The sequence below is a fragment of the Phaseolus vulgaris genome, chromosome 10 (genome assembly GCF_000499845.2).
Source record: "Phaseolus vulgaris cultivar G19833 chromosome 10, P. vulgaris v2.0, whole genome shotgun sequence".
Taxonomy (NCBI): Eukaryota; Viridiplantae; Streptophyta; class Magnoliopsida; order Fabales; family Fabaceae; genus Phaseolus; species Phaseolus vulgaris.
In genome coordinates this window covers 39,329,587-39,349,436 of record NC_023750.2, presented here as the reverse complement: position 1 = coordinate 39,349,436, position 19,850 = coordinate 39,329,587, and the positions used below count along the sequence as shown (strand labels likewise).

The window sequence follows — 19,850 nt, the reverse complement described above, 5'->3', positions numbered from 1 at the left end:
AAAATAAGAAGGTTAAGATGTAAGTTATTTTTAGAGAATTACAAGTGTAGACTGCAAAGTATTCATTGGCATTTTGATCAATAATCTGAAAAGAGTGACAGAAAAATATGAAATGGGAATAAAAATCTCCACATCAGCATATAGAATGCACAGCTTTGCTAGTAGTAGAATGGAATGTTTTACTGCAGACCCCAAGCTTAAGAACACTACTAGACTAGAAAATAGTTGATTTGTTCAAGCAATAAATAAAGATGCTGCAAGATTTCTTCATTAATTTCTTCAGAATAGTGAATTCTGAAAAGGTACTTTAAGATTGCCATGTTGCAGAGAAGCTACATCCCTTGTGATCTTTCTCACAAGAACTCAGAATCTTGCTTTCAACCATGAGAGTTCCTTCACATTGTATGCATCTCTTTTGAAAAAGAAAACAAATATTAAAATGGTGTCATTTTCCTATGTTATATGAAAAATGGATAAAATTAAAAAAAAATTCCGCTATGTGAATAAGTTGTGATGGGAATCCGACTCTAAAATAATTAAAAAATAAGTACTTTTATATGTGATTTTCGTGTTGAATATTTATTTGTATGTGTTGAAAAAGTTTGCATACATGTTTTTATTTATTTTTATAGAATTAGTAATTTTTTAATGTGTTTTTTAATTGTGTTTTATAGAAAATACATGTGCAAATTTATTTCATTTTATGGAAGTTGTGATTTCATATAAGATTTTTAATTTTTATAAATTTTTGTACAGAAGTCATGTTTTGGGTTACAAGTTTTAATTTTCTTATATTATGACTTGTTTTTAAATTTCTATTTCATGTAGTTGTTTTTTATGGATACCAAATTATATTTTAAATTTTTTATACAATATTATTTATTTTGGACATAATTCACTTAGGGTATATGATGATCACTAGTTAAATAAGACTTTTTTATGACAATTTTACGAGATCTTTTATGATGATTTTGATAGCGATATAGATTCAGATTAGGGGTGACAATGCGGGGTGGACCATTCGGGTCGGTCCGCAATCCGCTACCAAAATGTGTGGGGCAGACTCACTAATCTAGTCTGTTAACCCGTTTTGACCGGTCTCGCATAACTCACAGCCCGTGCGGACCAACAACGGGGCGGGTTGGTCCATTGATTCGCATAAATAAAAAAATAATTACTTTTTTTATTAAAAAAAATCATATAACATTCACCCATTGCAGTGTGACCTTTATTTTATTTTATTTTAAAAAAATTGAATTTAATGTACTAAAAAAAGGAATGCTTTATTTTAATTATCTAAAGGAGTTTCTATTAAGAGTGATAGTAGATTTAGTTTTAAGTAAAGTCTTATATTTAAAATTTATTTATAAAAAAATAATATAAAGAAGAGATTTCAATAGGATAATTAACAAATTAGTCATCTTCATTAAAATATTTTGTAACAAAACTTTGATAAGATACTTTTATACATTTACACACACATATATATATATATGAAAAAATATACGCAAAGTAAAACTTTAATTATTTTTAATCAAGGCTTCTAAACAACCTTCGTACTTGACTTTATATTTTTATCTTAATTGAATGGATTAAAACATGGATAACATTTTAATTTTTCAGTAGTAGGAATAAGTTTTTTTATAATTAATGAAATTTTAATTTTTAAAAAATACTTTTCTTATGCAGGGTGGCCCGCAAGCCTACGGGTTACCTCTTATGCGGGGCGGGCAAGTGAAATAAGCCCCCACTTCTTGCATGGGGCGGACCAACCCGACCCGCATTTTGCGTGCCAAACCCATGGCGGGTCAGCCCACATTGTCACCCCTAATTCAGACGATATAGAAACTCTGCATTTTCTATGTTGGTGAAAAAACTATCATTGTATGTTGAACTTACTATGATAGTTGTATAGAACTATCATAAAATGTGCAAAAAATTTGTCATAGTATGTTTTGACGAAACTTTCCATGACTGGTATTTCTAGAACAGTCATAGAAAATATGACTTACTATGATGGTTTTAAGAACCGTCATAGTAAGTGGTTTGCTATGACAAATATTTCTATCACCCGTCATAGTAAATAATATTTTTTATGTTAGATATTGCAATAACCGTTATAGTAAGTTTAATTTTTTTTAATATCCAATAAACATTGTACAAAAAAGATAAATATAACGAATTTTACATCTTATCATAAACACTTAAAAAGAATGAAGTCTAGTGTATTCTAATGTCTTCTATATGTTTATCCTTGAATGAAGATGGATCCTTGAATAACTACAAAAAAATTGACATGATCAATAAAAAGTGAAATTCACAATTAAATAATTAAGATATTTGAGTAAATATTTTGTTACCTTCTCCATGTGTCAGTAATGTTTGCATATATAATTGGGTACATGTGCTTCAACATAATATCCACATTCATAATTTCCTCATTGATGTGAATATTGCAAATAAAAGTAAAAATAATTAATATAAACCCTTAAATTCCAACTTTCTTTGTTAAGACTAACCCAGTAACATCATCACCAATTTTAGTTCCATGTCTAAAAATCTATAATTCTATCAAGCTATTGTTTGTTTTCGTATTTGATAATCGATAAGTGCCTAATTTCAGTAATATTTTCATATTAAAATATAGGCACTTATGAGTATTAATTGTTAAATTACATTTAAAATAATCCCTAATTTATGAATTTATACCTTTTTACATATTTTATGATCTTTAATTGAATAAGAATATTTTATTCCCAAATTTGGTGTTAATTTCAGGTTTTTAGGGAAGAATGGAGATGAATGGCCTATAGAGAATAAGATAAGATAAATGGAGAAAGCTGGAAGGTCCGAAACGCACAAAAAGAGCAAAAAAAGTCCAACTCAGCAACGAAATTTCTCGCTCAAGTGAGCTCATTCTCACTTGAGCGAGAATGCTCTAGTGAAGTTTTCAGAAATCAACACCTTTCTCGCTTAAGCGAGCTACATCTCGCTTGAGTGAGAATGCATCAGACAACTTTGGCCATTTTATGTTTTTATCATTAAGCTCATCAACACAACGCAAAAAGTCACCTAACCCTAACAAATTAGGTTAAATAGGGGGCTAGAGGTTCAACTCTAGTGTTCCAGATTGAAAGGAGAATACCATTGAGTGACTTGTAACCCAATTGGGAGAATAGAAGGTACTAGAAGATGTGTGGCTAATTCTACCCTTTGGGATTGAGAGTAATCTGTTCGAACTCTTATGTATTGAGGTGATATTTAAATATGATATAATATTATGTTATTGATTGATTATTGGTATTGTTTTTTTGTTTCTAACTCTTGATCTAGAATCTTAAATCTGACTGAAAAATATTTTTAGGGTTCTGACATAAACAACAATACTTAACATATTTGAGTGCTAGAAATAGACTTGAAATGTTAATTTCCATTAATGTCTGAGCGTGACTCTTAGTTGTTTTATAAGTATGCGAGAAATTGATATTTAGGAAACATTCTTAATAATTTTATATGCAAGAAATCGATATAAATGAATTTTATACGGCCATCAATTTCAATCAAAGAACTTAATGTTAACATGCTAATCATCGCCAACACAACCACTATCAACACACTATACTTGATATTTAGCGAGTATTGTACTTGATAATTCAATTGTTCCTTGTGTGATCGATATCCGTCCTTATGGACAAATTATTACTTTTGACAACACGATGCAGTTGCCGTAAAAAGTCATCAAGTTTTTGGCACCGTTGTCGGGGAACAAATTGAATTTATGAGTATAGTTTCCTAAATATTGTGAATATTTTAATTGTTTTTTTTTCCAGATTGGTTATTTTGTTTTTATTGTTTTGAATTTATTTGTTTCTATTTATTTTAAGATTTAGTCTTTTTTTCTTATTTTTGAATTTATTTGCTTTATTTTTTGTCTCTTTTAATTGTTTTTAATTTTAAAAAGAAAAAAATATAAATATAAATATTCTGTTAATGCTAGTGAATTCTTGTGCTAACCCTTGAATTAGTTGTCTTATATGATATTGAGAGGTCAAATTTTCAAAGACCAATTGTTATTTGAAACATAGATTTAAAGGGTAGTTAAAAGAAACAGAGAGGCAAGGAGAGACTAGTAAGTGATCATCAACCATTTGTTCTTTTCCATTAATATTTCTTGGGAGGAAAGTAACATGACAGAAGAACAAGCATCACCTCCTAAGAGGACACTTCGAGATTATGTCATGTATCGAGGGTCAATGCATTTTCTAGTATTGCAATACCTGCTACTGCCAAGGCCTTGAAAATAAAACCCACTTTTCTCACTCTTATCAGTATCCATCAGTTTACAACAGTTGGTCGTGAGGATCCATATGCACATTTGTCTACATTTTATGAATTGGTGGAAACAATGGGCTTCCATTCAGATGATCTTGAAATTGTCTATATGCGTTTATTTTCTTTTTCATTGGCAGGAATGACTCAACTCATATCCAAATTAGAGCTTTACTAGCTGGAATGATGTAGAGGAAAAATTTCTGCAAAGATTTTTTCCATCTCTCGCTACATGAAAGCAAAGTCTGAAATCTCTATGTTCAGACAAGGAGTAGATGAATCTTTTTGTGAGACATGTGAGAGATTCAAAATGATGCTTAGAAAATGCTTAAATCATGGGTTTGAAGACATTGCTCAATTGAGCATTTTTCATAATGGTGTTAGATTTGATACCAATATGCTTCTAAATGCTGCAGTTGGTGGTACAATAATGACAATTGACGCAGAAAAAGCAACAGAGATTATTGAGGTAATGATATCCACAAATTATCAAGCCCAAAATTATAGCAAAAATGGGTCAAAGAAGGGGATGATGGGTCATAATATTTTCAACACACTTGAGGCTCAAAATAAAATTTTGACACAACAGTTGGAAGCATTAAATGCACAAATGACTAGACTGCCTCAACAAATACAAGTTGTGCAGGTTCCTCAAAATCAGAGTCAAGAAATAAGGTGTGAATTGTGCAGAGGTGATCATTCCAACGGACATTGTGCTTATCAGAATAATTCATTTGAAAAAAACGTTTTTATATGGAAGATCAATAACTTATAATTAAATAACCATGTTACATTCAATAATCATGTTACATTTATAATACATCACTACAAGTTCTAGTCATTCATTGAAAAAACTCAACTATATGAAAAGTCGCGAAACACCAATCACAAAAATAGTTGTGAAAGTATAACATCAAAACCATATGTTAAAGCATAACAATAAAACTTCTGCCTTCATTCATCAAATCGGTCCACCTATCTTTTATGGATTATGAGTTTGGAGGAATTTTTATACTTATCCTTTTATAATATATAGAAAGAAAATGTATGATGATAATATAAAATCCCAAAAAAACTAGATCTGTTGTTGGAAATCCCACATCGACTAGCGATAAGGACATTTCATAATATATAAATGGGTGCAGACCTCACCTTATTGAGCCGGTTTTATGGGGTTGAGTTAGGCTTAAAGTCCACTTCGTAATATGGTATCATAGCCATTTAAAACCTATCCTAGCGAGTATTTGTTGGGCTTATCAGGCCACCCGCTATCGGGCCGCTATCGGACCACCCAAAATATATAGTCCCACGCACAAGCTTCTATCTATCACTCTCGGCGTGAGGGGGTGTGTTGGAGATCCCACATCGACTAAAGATAAGGACATTTCATAATATATAAATGGGTGCAGACCTCACCTTATCGAGCCGGTTTTATATGGGATTGAGTTAGACTTAAAGTTCACTTCATAATATCTGTGAATATAATATATATATATATATATATGATTATAATTGATTAAATAACAAATATTCAAATTTTTTTAAAATATCTTTTAGAAGTTCAATAACCTATAAATACAGATGAATTCCACAATAAATACTCATCTATTTATCTTATATATTTTTTTATATACACATATATTTTATAATTCTTTTAACTCTTATTTATTAAATATTGAAGAATATTTTGTATGTAATTTTTTTCTGAGACGTCATCACCAACTTAAACTTTGAGGTATAAACTCAACATTTTATAAATATTTTTTTTTTCCTATCTCGGAGGAGTGAAACTCATTTCCGGTAGAAAAAAATTTTAAGATATTAAATATAATATATATATATATATATAAATAAAGGATTCTTCTCTTTAACTATTTTTTTTTCTTTATCAATTTTACTCTTATATTAATATTTATTTTATTGTTTTATCTTAGACAATTTATTATGTTTTAAGTATTTAATAAATAACGTATTATTTTTATAATTAATTGGAAATTATTTTTTCTTTTTTTTAAATTAATATTCTATCATTTTGTAAAAAGTAGATACCAATTTTAAATTTTGAACATATACATCAGTTTATTAAACCTTTTGTACGACGAGCAGTTTTTTGTCCATATTTTTCTCTCTCTTAAAAATCATAATTATTATTTCTTCTTATCATTTGGTTTCTTATTCTTTCTTTGCAAAAAAAAATATGAATGAAGGACATCAACAGTTTCTTCATCGATGACTCAATATGTGACTGTGACCTTCGTCAGCAACATTTGGCAGATGACCATCTTTGAATGCCTCGTGTGGACGATAAGGATGGAGATGTGAACGAGGAGCAAAACAACTTACTCTTCTTCACTCCAATTACATCCTTCTTCACATATAACATATTCTTCTCCTCACATTGAAGCTTCTCCAAATTCGCCAATAGAATTTTGAGTCCATGATTTATGACGCGATCTTTTTCGCACGAGGCAGAGAAGATGTTCGTTGCATTACGGAGAAACGACTATTACGGAATTGGGTTTTCGTAACTTGGATTTGTAATGGTAAACAGTTGTTTGTCTTACCTTTCGCAACCAAACCTTTAAAGTCATTCCTTGAGAGGCGGTGCTCACGCTCTCTTTTTGACAAGCGATGCTCACATTCTTTTCTTGACAAATTCGTTTTTTATTTTTTTTATCAAATTGATCATTCTTTCATTTTTTTTTTCATTTATTCGTTTCATTAAATTAAAATTTATTATTAAATATAAAATATTGAATCGTTTATTGTTATAGGAATATTATAACTTTAGAAATATTAATAATAAAAATAAAAAAAATGCAGACATGCATCCCTAGTATATATAAATAATATATATAAAGAGATAAAAAGTGTCTGCGTTTTTTCTACACGTTTTATATAATTCAGAAAAATTTGGCTACTTTGTTTTTTTCCTTATACTTTTATGATGACCTTAGCAAGCGTCAGTGTCGCGGTGTAGTTGGTTATCACGTTCATACACCTTCGATGTCGTGGTGTTGTCTTTTAACTATTTTAAAGCAAATTGAAAGATATATTCACAAGAAATAAAAAGAAAATTCTTTTTTTCAATATATTTTATAATTAATTAAATTAAATTGGGAATTAATTCAAATGTTGGACTAAATGAGTTATTCAACAATTTTGACCCTCCCAAAATAACTTAGAATTGAAAGTATATTCACAATTTGCTATGAAACATAAAGATAATTAATTTTTTATTATATTTTATAATTAATTAGATTAGAATAAATTTGATATTAATCTAATTTTTGGGATAATACCTTGTATTGAAGATCCCACATCGACTAGAGATAAGGACATTTCATAATATATAAGTGGGTGCAAACCTCAACCCTATGAGCCGGTTTTATGGGGTTGAGTTAGGCTTAAAGTTCAAGTTCACTTCGTAATACCTTGTTTGGATTGAAGAATAAATTTAAAAAGAGTAAAATGATAAATTCAAGAATAAAAGAGTCCAAAGTGAAATTGTATTAATTAAAGAAAAAATAATATAAATAAATGAAGATTTTTTTTATAAAAAGTTATGAATCAATGTGATAAGTATGATTTATAATTTTTTAATTGATAAAATTATAAGATAATATTTTTATAATTATGATTAAAAATAGTTTAAAATAGAATATGATTAATTGTTTATGCATAAAACTTGTGTGTAATTAAACTACTATTTCTATTATTATTCCTGAACTCAGTTAAAATAAAATACATGTAACAATTGTTAAAAATATATTATAACAAAATTAAATAAAATTAGAAAATACATAATTATAAAAAATTTAACTGATATAAATTTTGTAAAATTTAATAAAATAAAATAAAGATTAGTGTAAGACTTCATAAATATTAAGCATAGAATAATATAATATAATATAATATAATATGAAGACTGAAATTACAATAATTATAAAAAAAAACAACATATAATAAGCAAAATCTAATACTGTCAACAAAATCTAAAAATATATAAAAACTATTTTTATATACTATATTATATTATTAATTTATATTTTGTTCCTACTAGGGGATGAGATCTAGAGAACTATTGAAGTCTTCGTCTCCTTCCTTCGGTCGGGCAGGTTGCTGGGTGATGAACTGGAGTTCCTTTCATCTTCGCGCTTCTGTCTCAGCACTCGATCTCGGGTGAACACCGGATGGTGGGGTACCTGTGAAGGCTCTCCGATGCTCAAGTCAGTAAAGCGGGTGATAGTGTTCTGGTAGGTGAGTAGTAATAAATGACGTACCTTACTCCTTGGGATGCGCGCTATTTATATTATTTTAATGGGTCTACCTTGTTGGGCTTGTTTATCGAAGTGGATACCGCTTAGGATTGTATTACCTAATTCTTAATGACGGATTAACTTCACTGACATTGGTTTGAGCATTAACGGTAGTATGGGTCGGCCGTCGGCCAGGATTTCTGGCCTCAGTCGGCCAAGTCCTTGAGATCTCGGCCAGGTTTCCCTGGTCTCGATCAGGTAGACCGTCGGCCTCGTCCTCCCGGCCAAGTCTCTTAGGTCTCGGTCAAGGTTCCCTAATCTCGGCCAGGTAGATGAGGCCTCGGGCAGCCAGGTGGGTCTCGGTCAGGGAGATGAGGAGTCGGTCTCGCCCATACCGGTACATATTTATTATTATTATATTAGTGGGAACACATAATTTTCGTGTATCTGCATATTTTATTTTTTATTATTATGTATATTTATATTTATTTAAATGAAATATGGATTTATGTATATTAGTATGTATGAGAAATACGGAGAGCATGAGAAACATAGAGAGAACATCATAGTCATGATATTGGGTTTTAAGAGAAGAAGAGAGATAAAGTGAGAAAGAGCAAAAATGAAGAGAAATAAAGTGAGAAAGAGCCAATTGAGAAAAAATAGTAATAAAATTCAAAAAATTCAAAAATTCAAATTATAAAACAACAACTGTGTGAGTAAAAATTGAAGAAATTGAGATATATTTAAAAAAATTAAATTAAAAAAAAACTATTTTATATTTAAAACTACTTATGATAACAGTTTTAATATGTTTTAAAAAATTAAAAAATATACCATGAACATAATATATTAATAAAATTAAATATTAATATAAAAAAAATTAAGAGCATGAGAAAAATCTTCTTTAAATATATAAGTATAGATTATATTATATAATCGATTATTTATTTATAATATCTTCAATTATGTTAAAAATTTTTTATAACATAAGTTATTATTGTTTTCAGTTTTTTTTTATTCATGAGTATTTTTAAAAAATAAAATAGATAGTAGATACGTGCTGGTATTGGATTGTTTCACTAATTATGATGTCATAAGACAAGAGTGGGGACTTTGCCATATATAGTTTACTTAGCTAAAGTGGTCTTGCTATACAAGGAATCATAAATTATCAAACTTTTTTATTACATATATTAAACTAAGTTTCTTTAATTAATGGTTTGTTTTCTTCAGCATGGTTTATGAAATGCTATTTGTTGGGATTGCTAATTATTGTTTTTTTCTTTCTATAATTGGTATATAGTTGTTTGTGTTATGCATGTCATGAAACTTATTGTCTCAATAAATTGTATTTTTAGCACTTCTCAATTCATACATGGATCAGAAACTAATTTTCATTTATCTATAATCATGAAAATTAATTTAAAAACAATTAGTTTTATGAAAAGTTATTTAGAATAATAACTTGTTATACCCGTAACAAAGTTAGCAAAAAATAACTGTAGCCAGGCTTGTAGAAAATGTGTGAAATCAATAAACGACGTCGTTGCGCTGCCCTTAAAAATGTATAGAAGTAAGGTTTATTCTAAAGATATTTCTTGCCCTTATTAATTACCACTCCTATTATTTACTTGTAAAAATCAATTTTAGCATTGAATTTCAATTCCTCCACACGCCATCCACCATCCTTGATATTTTAATCAGAGAGAGAGAGGGAGAGAGAAGGAGAAGGAGAAGGAGAAAAAGAGAGAAAGAAAGAAAGAAAGAGAAGAGGGTGTGTTTCTGGGTTTTGAAATTTTGAGGCCCCATCAATCAAAAGCCCCATCAAATCATCCAAGCATTTGAAAGGTGGAGACTTTTGCATCTGGGATCGTGTAATTGGGGTTTTGCGTCAGAAGGGTATCTATCAATCTATCTTCGGTTTGATGGCAAATCTGTACGTGAAGGCGGTGCCACCGGCGGATCTGAACAGGAACACGGAGTGGTTCACTTACCCTGGCGTCTGGACCACCTACATCCTCATCCTTTTCTTTTCTTGGATCCTCGTTCTCTCCGTCTTCGGTTGCTCCCCTGGCATCGCATGGACCATCGTTAATCTCGTACATTTTGCTGTATCTTCCTCTATCTACCTTCTATCAATTAATTTAATTTCTGCCTTTTATTTTCAGAAAATGAAGTCCAGTTCTGGGTCCTTGATTTGTTGCCTGATTTATTTCATGACCTTGCAGTTTAAGGCTTTTTAGGGTATGCGTATCTTAGAGGGATTTAACTTGCTGTTTCATTCGTGGTTATTAATTAGTTTATTATAATCCATTTGACATAATATATGGTTTTAATATGGGGAAGGGAATTATCATTATCATGCACATGCAAATCAGAGGTTCTGGCAAGATCACGGACAATATGCATGTACCAATTCCTAGTTTATGTTACACCAGTTTTCTCTTGTTAAGGATGGGGGTGGCCCTAATTCCTAGTTTATGTTACCATCAATTCGTATGCTCTTTCTCTTATTCTCTCATGGCTGAAGTTAGTTGCTCTGCAATTTGTTCTTATTCTCGCTTGGCTAGGAAGTTAGTTATTGGGTGGAAGTTTGAGTACTCAAAGAATGTTCCATAGACACATATAAGATTATGAAAATTCTACGTGTTAGCCAATATACAAAAATTTAAGATTATCCCAATAATCTTTTGGCATTGGTCATTGGATTTTGCTCTTCTTACTACTCTACTTCATTTTTTTAATACAGTTAGATATCACTGATTGTCTTTTCACTCCTATCTCCATGGGCCCACCATGTTCTAAACTTTGATAAATATTTACTATATCAGATATATACACAGCCCCACCTCTTCCTAAGTCATTATCTGCCTCTCTTAGTTGAGAAAGGCATTTATGCAGTTATACAATTTGCTTGCAAATGTCCGAGGTTTTCTGTGCTTCTCTTAATCTCTGTCTGCTGATAATTATGACGATGGTCTGGCGTTGCTCCAAATTGCTGGCCATAAAAGTTCATTTTGCGTCTTATTTGTGAACCTTGCCCTTCTGCATTCTGGATGATGTTTGGAGATACATTTTTATTTTTTAGAAAGTTGACTGCCAACTGTTTTAGAAATTGTCAAAAAAGTTGAATGGAGTTATGGGAAGTGGAAATGCCGCAGAGCTTGGAGTTGTTCGGTTCTTTATTTCCTCTTGACATAGAACTAGATGTGCTTCCTCTTAATTGTTGTGAATCTTGAACTAGATGTGCTTTTATTTTACTGTATTTGCACAGTAGCATCTTTCAATATTCGTTTTTGCTCCTGCTTTTCCTCTGTTTGATTTAGAAATAAGCCATTTCGAGTTTCACGGTATCTTTTAAGGTGTAGTCGTTCTTATAAAGTATACTATTAACTTATTTGATAGTGCTTTCTCATAGAACCTAATATTTATCATCATCAAATATTTTTCTTACATATTGGTTTGGAATGAACAGTCTATCACGTTTGTTTTGTCCTTTTGTTTTATGGAGTGGAGATTATGTCTTCTAATCAAACACATTAAACATAATACTTGGAAAACTCATTTTTGATCATTTATTACTTGACGTGATGGAGCAGGTCATTTTCTTTTTTCTTCTCTTTTTGCAATCAAAATTGAATGATTTTTTTGGTCTATAAATTAATATTGTTTATAAATTATTGCTAAATTAATATTGAAAATAATTTAATATCTCTAAATGGCTTAGTTGATTCTGCTGTGTCCATCAGGTAACATATCACTTTTTTCACTGGAAGAAAGGAACTCCATTTGCAGAGGACCAAGGTATCTACAATAGATTGACATGGTGGGAGCAGGTAGACAATGGAAAGCAGCTTACCCGTAACAGGAAGTTTCTAACGGTTGTCCCTTTGGTCTTGTAAGTTTTCTAATATGCAAGCCATAATTGGTATCTGCTTATGGTGATGTTATAGGATCTGTGAATGTGTTTGTGTGTGTGCGCTCATGCTATGTAAATTTAAACAGTATTCATTAAAATATTGTCTACACACTGATGTGGGCAAATGTATGTGTCATTATGCATTAACTTGTTGTGCTAGAACTTGCAAATAAGTTTTATGCTTGTGCGGAAACCATGAATAAAAACTTATCCAATTCATAATTGTTAATAATACCAAATAGTGTCACAATTGCACATGCTACAGACATTGAATAGAATCACATTTTTAAGTAGTGTCCATTAACCTGTGGTAGATGCCAAAATTGCAGAAAATCACTGTCGGAATGTGTTATTATTGGACTGTGCAGCTAGAAAAAAAAAACCTATTTTTGAGACATCAGCGGTTAGGGTGTACTGGGGTCAATTATGGTTTTCGCTGCATCTTTTGATCAGAACTGAAACACTACTTTCTCTGTGATTTGCATGTTATGAAGTAGCACCCACCATTCTCCTTACCAACAAACTCCACCACTATCCAACCACATTTTCCAGTATTTCTGGTTAGCTGAGACAGCTTTTGGCCTTCCATAACCTCTGTAGTCTCTGTCCCATAGTTTTCAGTCATCCCAGATCCCTGCAGCCATTTTCTGGGAAACCTGTCACTGGCTCTGGCAAACCATGACCTTCTGCCTTAGTTCAGTTTTGTCTGTGTTTTGTTTTTTAAATCTCTCTAAAACAGGTTTATCATCCTGTGTTGTTATCTCTTCTAATCTTACTTACCCATTAATTTTTTTTTGTTCTAATTGGTTAGAATGATAGCCATCACACTATCCTGTTCTAGCATGTTCAGGGTCATCCACTCTGCACACTGTTTTTTGGGATTGACTACTACTAGCCAATATTTTTTTTTCTTTTTCAAAACATGTTTTCTTAGGTGGTATGTATAGACTACTGATCAAATTAGACTCCCTTTTCACTCATTTTGTGTACTGATTCTCTTCTGTGTATGAGAAGATGTCACTCAGCTGTGATGTAACATAATAAGTTGCATGCATCTGGAATTATGATTGTTTGCTTAGAAGTTCACAGTACTTGAAGGGTTATATCTGCACACTGTACTCTACATAACAATTATATTATCATAATTCCATTAGTAATTACAAAAAAAAGAAAACTAATTTTTTTTTTTGAGAAAAAAAAAAGAAATATAAGAAAAGAAAAAGGAAAGTAAAATGACCACTCATGAAAGTTTCTGCACAGTTCCATATCAATCAATGAACTTGATGGGTTATATCTGCATAATGTACACTACATAACAATTGTATTATCATAATTCCATTAACAATTACTAGAAAAAAGAAAACAAAAATGTTTATTTTTTTGAGAAAAAAAAAATAATATAAGAAAAAGTAAAGTAAAATGACCACTCATGAAAGTTTCTGCACAGTTCCATATCAATCAATTAACATTATTAATGTTATTGGATTGTGTCTGAAATCAAGATTTATTTCAAGAAGAGTGAGAATTTTATTAGCTTGTAAAATCAATTAGATAGCTGAATACCAAATGTTGTTTCAATAGATAGATCGTAAGTCATACGCAGTGTGAAAGTGATCACTGATAGCAAGGCTATTTACATGAGCTTCTGGTGAGGAACTTTCAAAGTAATTTGAAGTTAGTTTATGATCTTCTCTGTGTGTGCCTAGCCTATTATTAATACTATGACCTACAAATCGGCTGTTATGGACGTCCAAGCTTTATTGGAAGTGTAGGAGAGAAATATTGGGTCAAATATAATTTAAGAAGCCCAAGAGCCTTTTCAAATGAGTACTAATGTTTGCTAAAAGAATTATATAAAACAAATAAAAGTTAGGTTGTGATCTGGAGGTTTATATTCTTCATGGTGTTTGGGGTTTGACTTGATCTATTATCTACCTTGATTTTTGGGTGAAATTTTGAGGGGTTTTCATGGCAGAGTTTTCCCTGAAAATTCTTTTGATAGAAGAAATATTGTTTGATCTAAAAACATTGTGACTCTGCTGAAACGAATGGTTTATTTATTGGCACTATATGTTTAGTGTAAAATCAATGAACTGAGTTTTGGCATGATTTATTACTTTTGTTGATTTATATTTTATCACAGTATCAATCATTGGTTTTCCACTCTGTTAGAACTGTACATTTTCTATCTAAAGAACCCCTTTACTTAGAGAAACCAAATCTTGATGAAAAACAAAAAACTACTTGAGGATAAGAAATCCGCCTTAACAAAGTGCAGAAGAGAAATAAAGTAAACTTCAAAACAAAACCCTCTCAAAGATTCAGTGCTGTAAGGTGGTTGTCCAATGACAGATTTATTTTCCCTGAAGATATTTTTGAAAATGAAAGCATTTTTGCATGCCAAAAACATTGCACATAGACTTTTTCATTCCACCACCAAAATCCATGATTACCATAACAGAATACCAATCCAGATCAAGTGCGCATTTGGTTCAGCTTATTATGAAGAAATCATTTGGTGGTGATTGGTAGCATCTGGAGAGCATTTGAGGTAAAAAAACTTCCTAAAATTTTTCATATCCAAACATGTACTAAAATGGTACACCAATCTTGGTTTTCAACAACTGAGAATTTCAATAGCTGGAGTTAATGTTTGTGGAAATGATTTTGGCTTCAGCATGAGAATTGCATGTCTGTAGCTTTGATGTGATTCAGATTCTTGTGGAAACTTTCCTGAACTTTTAGGAAAAATCTACTGCAGAGGTATAAAAGTCGCAGTGCATTACTGCAAAGGTGAGGGAGGATGCTATAGTGGAGGAGTAGAGCATAATATTTGTTATAGAGAAAGTAAAGTTTAACATATATTGATGAAAATATGGTGGAATCTTACCTAAGGTGGTTTGACCTTGAGAGAGAGAAACACCTAGTGGGGGAAGTGGTGCTAACATCTTATGAGGTTATCACGGTTGAATATGACCTAAGGTAGATTTGATTGGACTTGCTGAGGATTTAGTTCTTGACATAACACAATGGTTTTATTTTAATCCATGGCTGACCCTACTTGGTGGGGGAATTGTTTAAGTAGTTAGTTGTTGTAAGGTTGTCTAATTTGAGAGGTTAGGTAACTAAACACACATTCGTTTAAAGATTATTTAAAAACATATGAATAAGAATAAAACCTGTCATAATTAAATAACATACGCATTATTAATATTCACATTTATGAATTTTAACAAAATAAAAGCATTATTACCTCAACTAGACAACTAATCTTTTATATCTTGAACATGATGCACCGCAATACTTGATATTGTGATGTAAATTTCTACAGTTTGAATTGTCTCTTTTTAATGACCTACTTAGAATTTAAAAAAAATGACCAGTTATTTACTGTTTAGTTTTTGTATTGTTTGTCATTGTCAGGTACTTGATAGCCTCCCACACAACCGACTATCAGAATCCAATGCTCTTCTTCAACACTGTTGCGGTGATTGTGCTTGTTGTTGCAAAGTTCCCCCACATGCACAAGGTGAGGATATTTGGAATCAATGCTGATAAGTGAAATGTTGCTGTGTCCCTGAAAACCTGGTCTCCTGCTCAAGAGCCTCTTGTCCTTTTGTTCTGGAAAAAGGTCACACCTTTGTATAGAAGGCAGAAGTGGAAGGATACTCAAGTAATGTTTTGTTGCCAACTGCTTTTTAAGCTGCTTCTAAAGTATTAGTAAACAAATAAATATGTTGAGTTATTTCTGTACAATAGAGAAGTATATGTATCGGATTATAATGGTGCTTTCAAAATGTACCTTTCTTTTATTCATGCCTCCGAACTCAAATATACAAAAATATGATCCTTTGCGTTGGTATTCAAGTTTATTGCCATAACCTTTTCTTTTGGAAATAAAGGTCTTACTTTATAATCATGACCATGAGTTGAATACTTACCTTGGACGTCACCTGAAATTTGACAAGTCAAATGCTGAATATAAGCCGAAAAAAAATAAAGACATTGTTGTGGAAATTTGAAAACCCAAGTCACACTATGTTGAAAAGTTCAAGCATGTTTTTGTTTTTACGCAAGCTGAGTACTTTTATATGCTTCTGTTTACTTACTCTAAATTTCCTTTTATAATAATTAGTATTTTTATTATAGATTAACAAGTTAATCTGACTTCTGTTGTGAAAAGTAATAATCTACAGTATGCAGATATCTCTTAGTTCTGAACATTCAACCAGAATCTGAAACCTAGGGCAGAAAAAATAAATATAAATATACATAAGTTCAACTTATAGACAACACATAAAAATAAGTTTATTTTGTATTATGGTAGGAATTTAATATATATTTAATAAAAATAACCTTTACGTTTATATTTTTTATATTGCTTGTATTTATAAATTACTTGTATAGTGTATGAACTACTTATTAATTTGGATACAACATTTGTTAACAAATAATATATTTTTAACAAATAAGTTTTTGATAGCTTTTTTAAAAGTTTTACGCGCATTTATAAATTTTTATGGATGTAGAGAATATTTTCTTGTTTTATACAGTATTTACTTTGAGCAAATATATTGTTGCATGCTTCTTCTAGTACTCTAAATTGAAAAAAAATGGTGAAGAAATGAATGGATATATTATTTTAATAAAAATCGAAGTAGAAATAAATTCAGTGTATAAGAAATGTAATTGATCTAAGGTACATTTTAAAGTGGTGTGACACTCTCTTTAGTTTGTCTCTCACTCCTAACACTTTAATTTGAGTTGAAATAGAATATCCCATTATTTCTAAATTTATGTGTTGTTCCTATCTTAAAATTAAAGATAAAGTTCGTATATCTATTTGAGTAAACTTTTTGTAAGTATTTATATAAGATGAAAATTTAAGAAAAAAAATTAAATAATTTTTCATAAGCTAAAACTAACTTATGTGTAAGTAAAAAAAAAAATCAAATTTTGAAGAAACTAATATATAATATTTTTTTAAAATTAGTTATTCATTAGTTGATATATTAGTATATTGATAAACATATTTCCTTTTTTCTTCCCCCTAAAATATTTATGAACAAGTTCATCTAAATAAACCTTTAATCTATTTGAATTTCACATTTTTCAAACTTGGTTATTTCGTCAAAATAAAAGTTTTAAAATAAAGAATGAGTTGCTTATCCAAACATAAAATCTTGAAAATAAAAGATTTCACTCATCAAAATGTTGCTGGTAATTTTTAAAACAATATAAAAATTAAGGATCAATTAAAATTTAAACGTATATTTGTAAAGGGTTTTAATAAGAAGATGCTTTTTTTCATTATAAATTATTTGGGAGTGCATTAAAAAGAAAAATCACTTTTAATTTTATATAACACATTTTTGTATATGAGTGGACTCTACAAAGTCTTAGCATTTGTAAAAGAGATCATGTGACATCCTTACCTCTCTATGTCTATATCACTACAAGAAAAATACCAATTAGTTGTCACAATTAACTACAAGAAAAATATCAATTAGTTGTCACAATTAAGTGTTGACCAAGTACGAGATGTAAATAGTCGATCAAACCGAAGTTAGAAGGAGATGAAATCTTTTGTAGGCCAAACCCACTTTAAGAGAAAACTAACCCAAAAAATAAAAAATAAAATTCTCTATGTCATGGACGTAAAAGAAACTATTCTTTTAATTATTTGGAATGAGTAGCATTGAGATTAATAAAATTTTATATTTGAAATGTGCATAACTATTTATGGTTTTATTTTGTATATGTTTGTTTAATTATCATATTAGTTAACTTTATCATGACTTTGATCGATGTTGAGTAAAATAAAATAATTTTTTATTATTGTGTTATGCATCAGCCTGGTCGACACTAAGGATTAGGTGAGGTGCGTTGGCCTCTGCATGGACTAGGTCGACACTAATAATTTAAAAAATAGCTATCTACCTTCAATATTTTCACTTATGCAAACTTACTCCCTTTTCTTTCTCTTACATCCCTAAGTTTCACCTTTCTCATTTTTGTTGTTGCAATGTCATTTCTTCGTGCAATGCCTTCTTCTCTATAGTTGTTGGTTTGTTTTGTAAGTAGCTTCATTTTGGTTGCTCTGGTTCCTTAATTTTAGTTGTTTTGATTCAATAATTTTTTCCCTTAAATTTTATTTTGGCAGATACTTATTTAACCAACATTTACCGGTGAGTTGTATTGGACTTTTGATAGTTATTTGTGTTAAGGGTTTAGGGTTTAGGAGTGTTACTTGATTAATTTATGTTGTGATTGATTTCAAAAATGAGTTAGAAATTGAAATTTGGAAAATCATACTGGTTTGTAGGTTTACTTTTTTCTTGCAAATTAAAATGTTTGTTTTTAATTATGTGAGCTTTAGCATCAACCTAGTCAATACGTAGTTTTTCTTTTTAATTTGCGTGGGATTTTGCATTGATCTAGTCCACACACATAACTTTTTCTTTTTTTTTTTTGCCATTAGCGTCGGCCTAGCTTACATTTTTCATAAATATTAAAATATTTTGTGTCATCTAGCATCAGTTTGGCCCACGCTACTTGAGTGTCTTACAAGATCAACACTAAGTGAACTAACTTCTAGGATTTTAATGTTTGTCATTAGATCGATACACTGTCCACGCTTAAGTGATGATTTTATCACTTTTGTGTATGTTTTTAGCTGACTCTAATATTTTACTCAGGGTTATGGGAATTTAAAGAATTTTAATTAACTTTATGATTTTTAAAAGATACATATTGAGAACTTTCACTAAAGACTAATATCTCATTCAAGATTTGAACCTACCCACTCATATGATAATTCACAAGGAGTTAGGATACTTTCTTGTATGTACCTAACTAGTATCTATGTAGGAACCTCCATCAACTTCTACAACAACTAAAATTCTTATATATTTGAAAGAAAGATTTGAATTTCTTTCATGAATTAATCCACTACTAACTTTAGTTAGATTATAGAAAAATATTGAATGAAAATAAAATTCATAAAGTGAAATTTAGGAAATAGATTGCATTTTTTTTTATCTAATTTATTGATCAAATTGTCATAATATTTTTTTTATTCTCAACCCATTCAACAAAATCCTAAAAATATAATCTCTTTTTAAGCACAATCTCAAATATATTTAATGCTTTTGAGAATATTAAGTGGAATATTATGCAGAAATTCTGCAAGTAAAAATTGTGTAAATAGAATGTCAAAACCATTTCAAATGGGCTATGTAATACTTTTTAAACAATTAATCATGTATACATATCAAATAAAATACTAAATTTTACTTCTCACATATCAAATTACATAACAAGAAAATCATGAAATATAA

At 30.2% G+C, this 19,850-nt stretch overlaps 1 protein-coding gene across 2 annotated transcripts; it reads left to right on the top strand.

Moving 5' to 3' along the window:
* Window positions 1-10,139: 10,139 nt before the first annotated feature.
* On the top strand, window positions 10,140-16,377 carry LOC137819505 (uncharacterized). Of its 2 annotated transcripts, none has more exons than XM_068623379.1 (3): window positions 10,140-10,702; window positions 12,341-12,489; window positions 15,934-16,377. In XM_068623379.1, exons 1-3 carry the CDS (start codon window positions 10,517-10,519, stop codon window positions 16,070-16,072), a joined length of 474 nt encoding a protein of 157 aa, XP_068479480.1. In that variant the 5' UTR covers window positions 10,140-10,516; the 3' UTR covers window positions 16,073-16,377. The 2 variants fall into 2 exon arrangements, with proteins under 2 accessions (XP_068479480.1, XP_068479481.1); XM_068623380.1 differs by having other exon boundaries at window positions 10,198-10,690.
* Window positions 16,378-19,850: the final 3,473 nt, after the last annotated feature.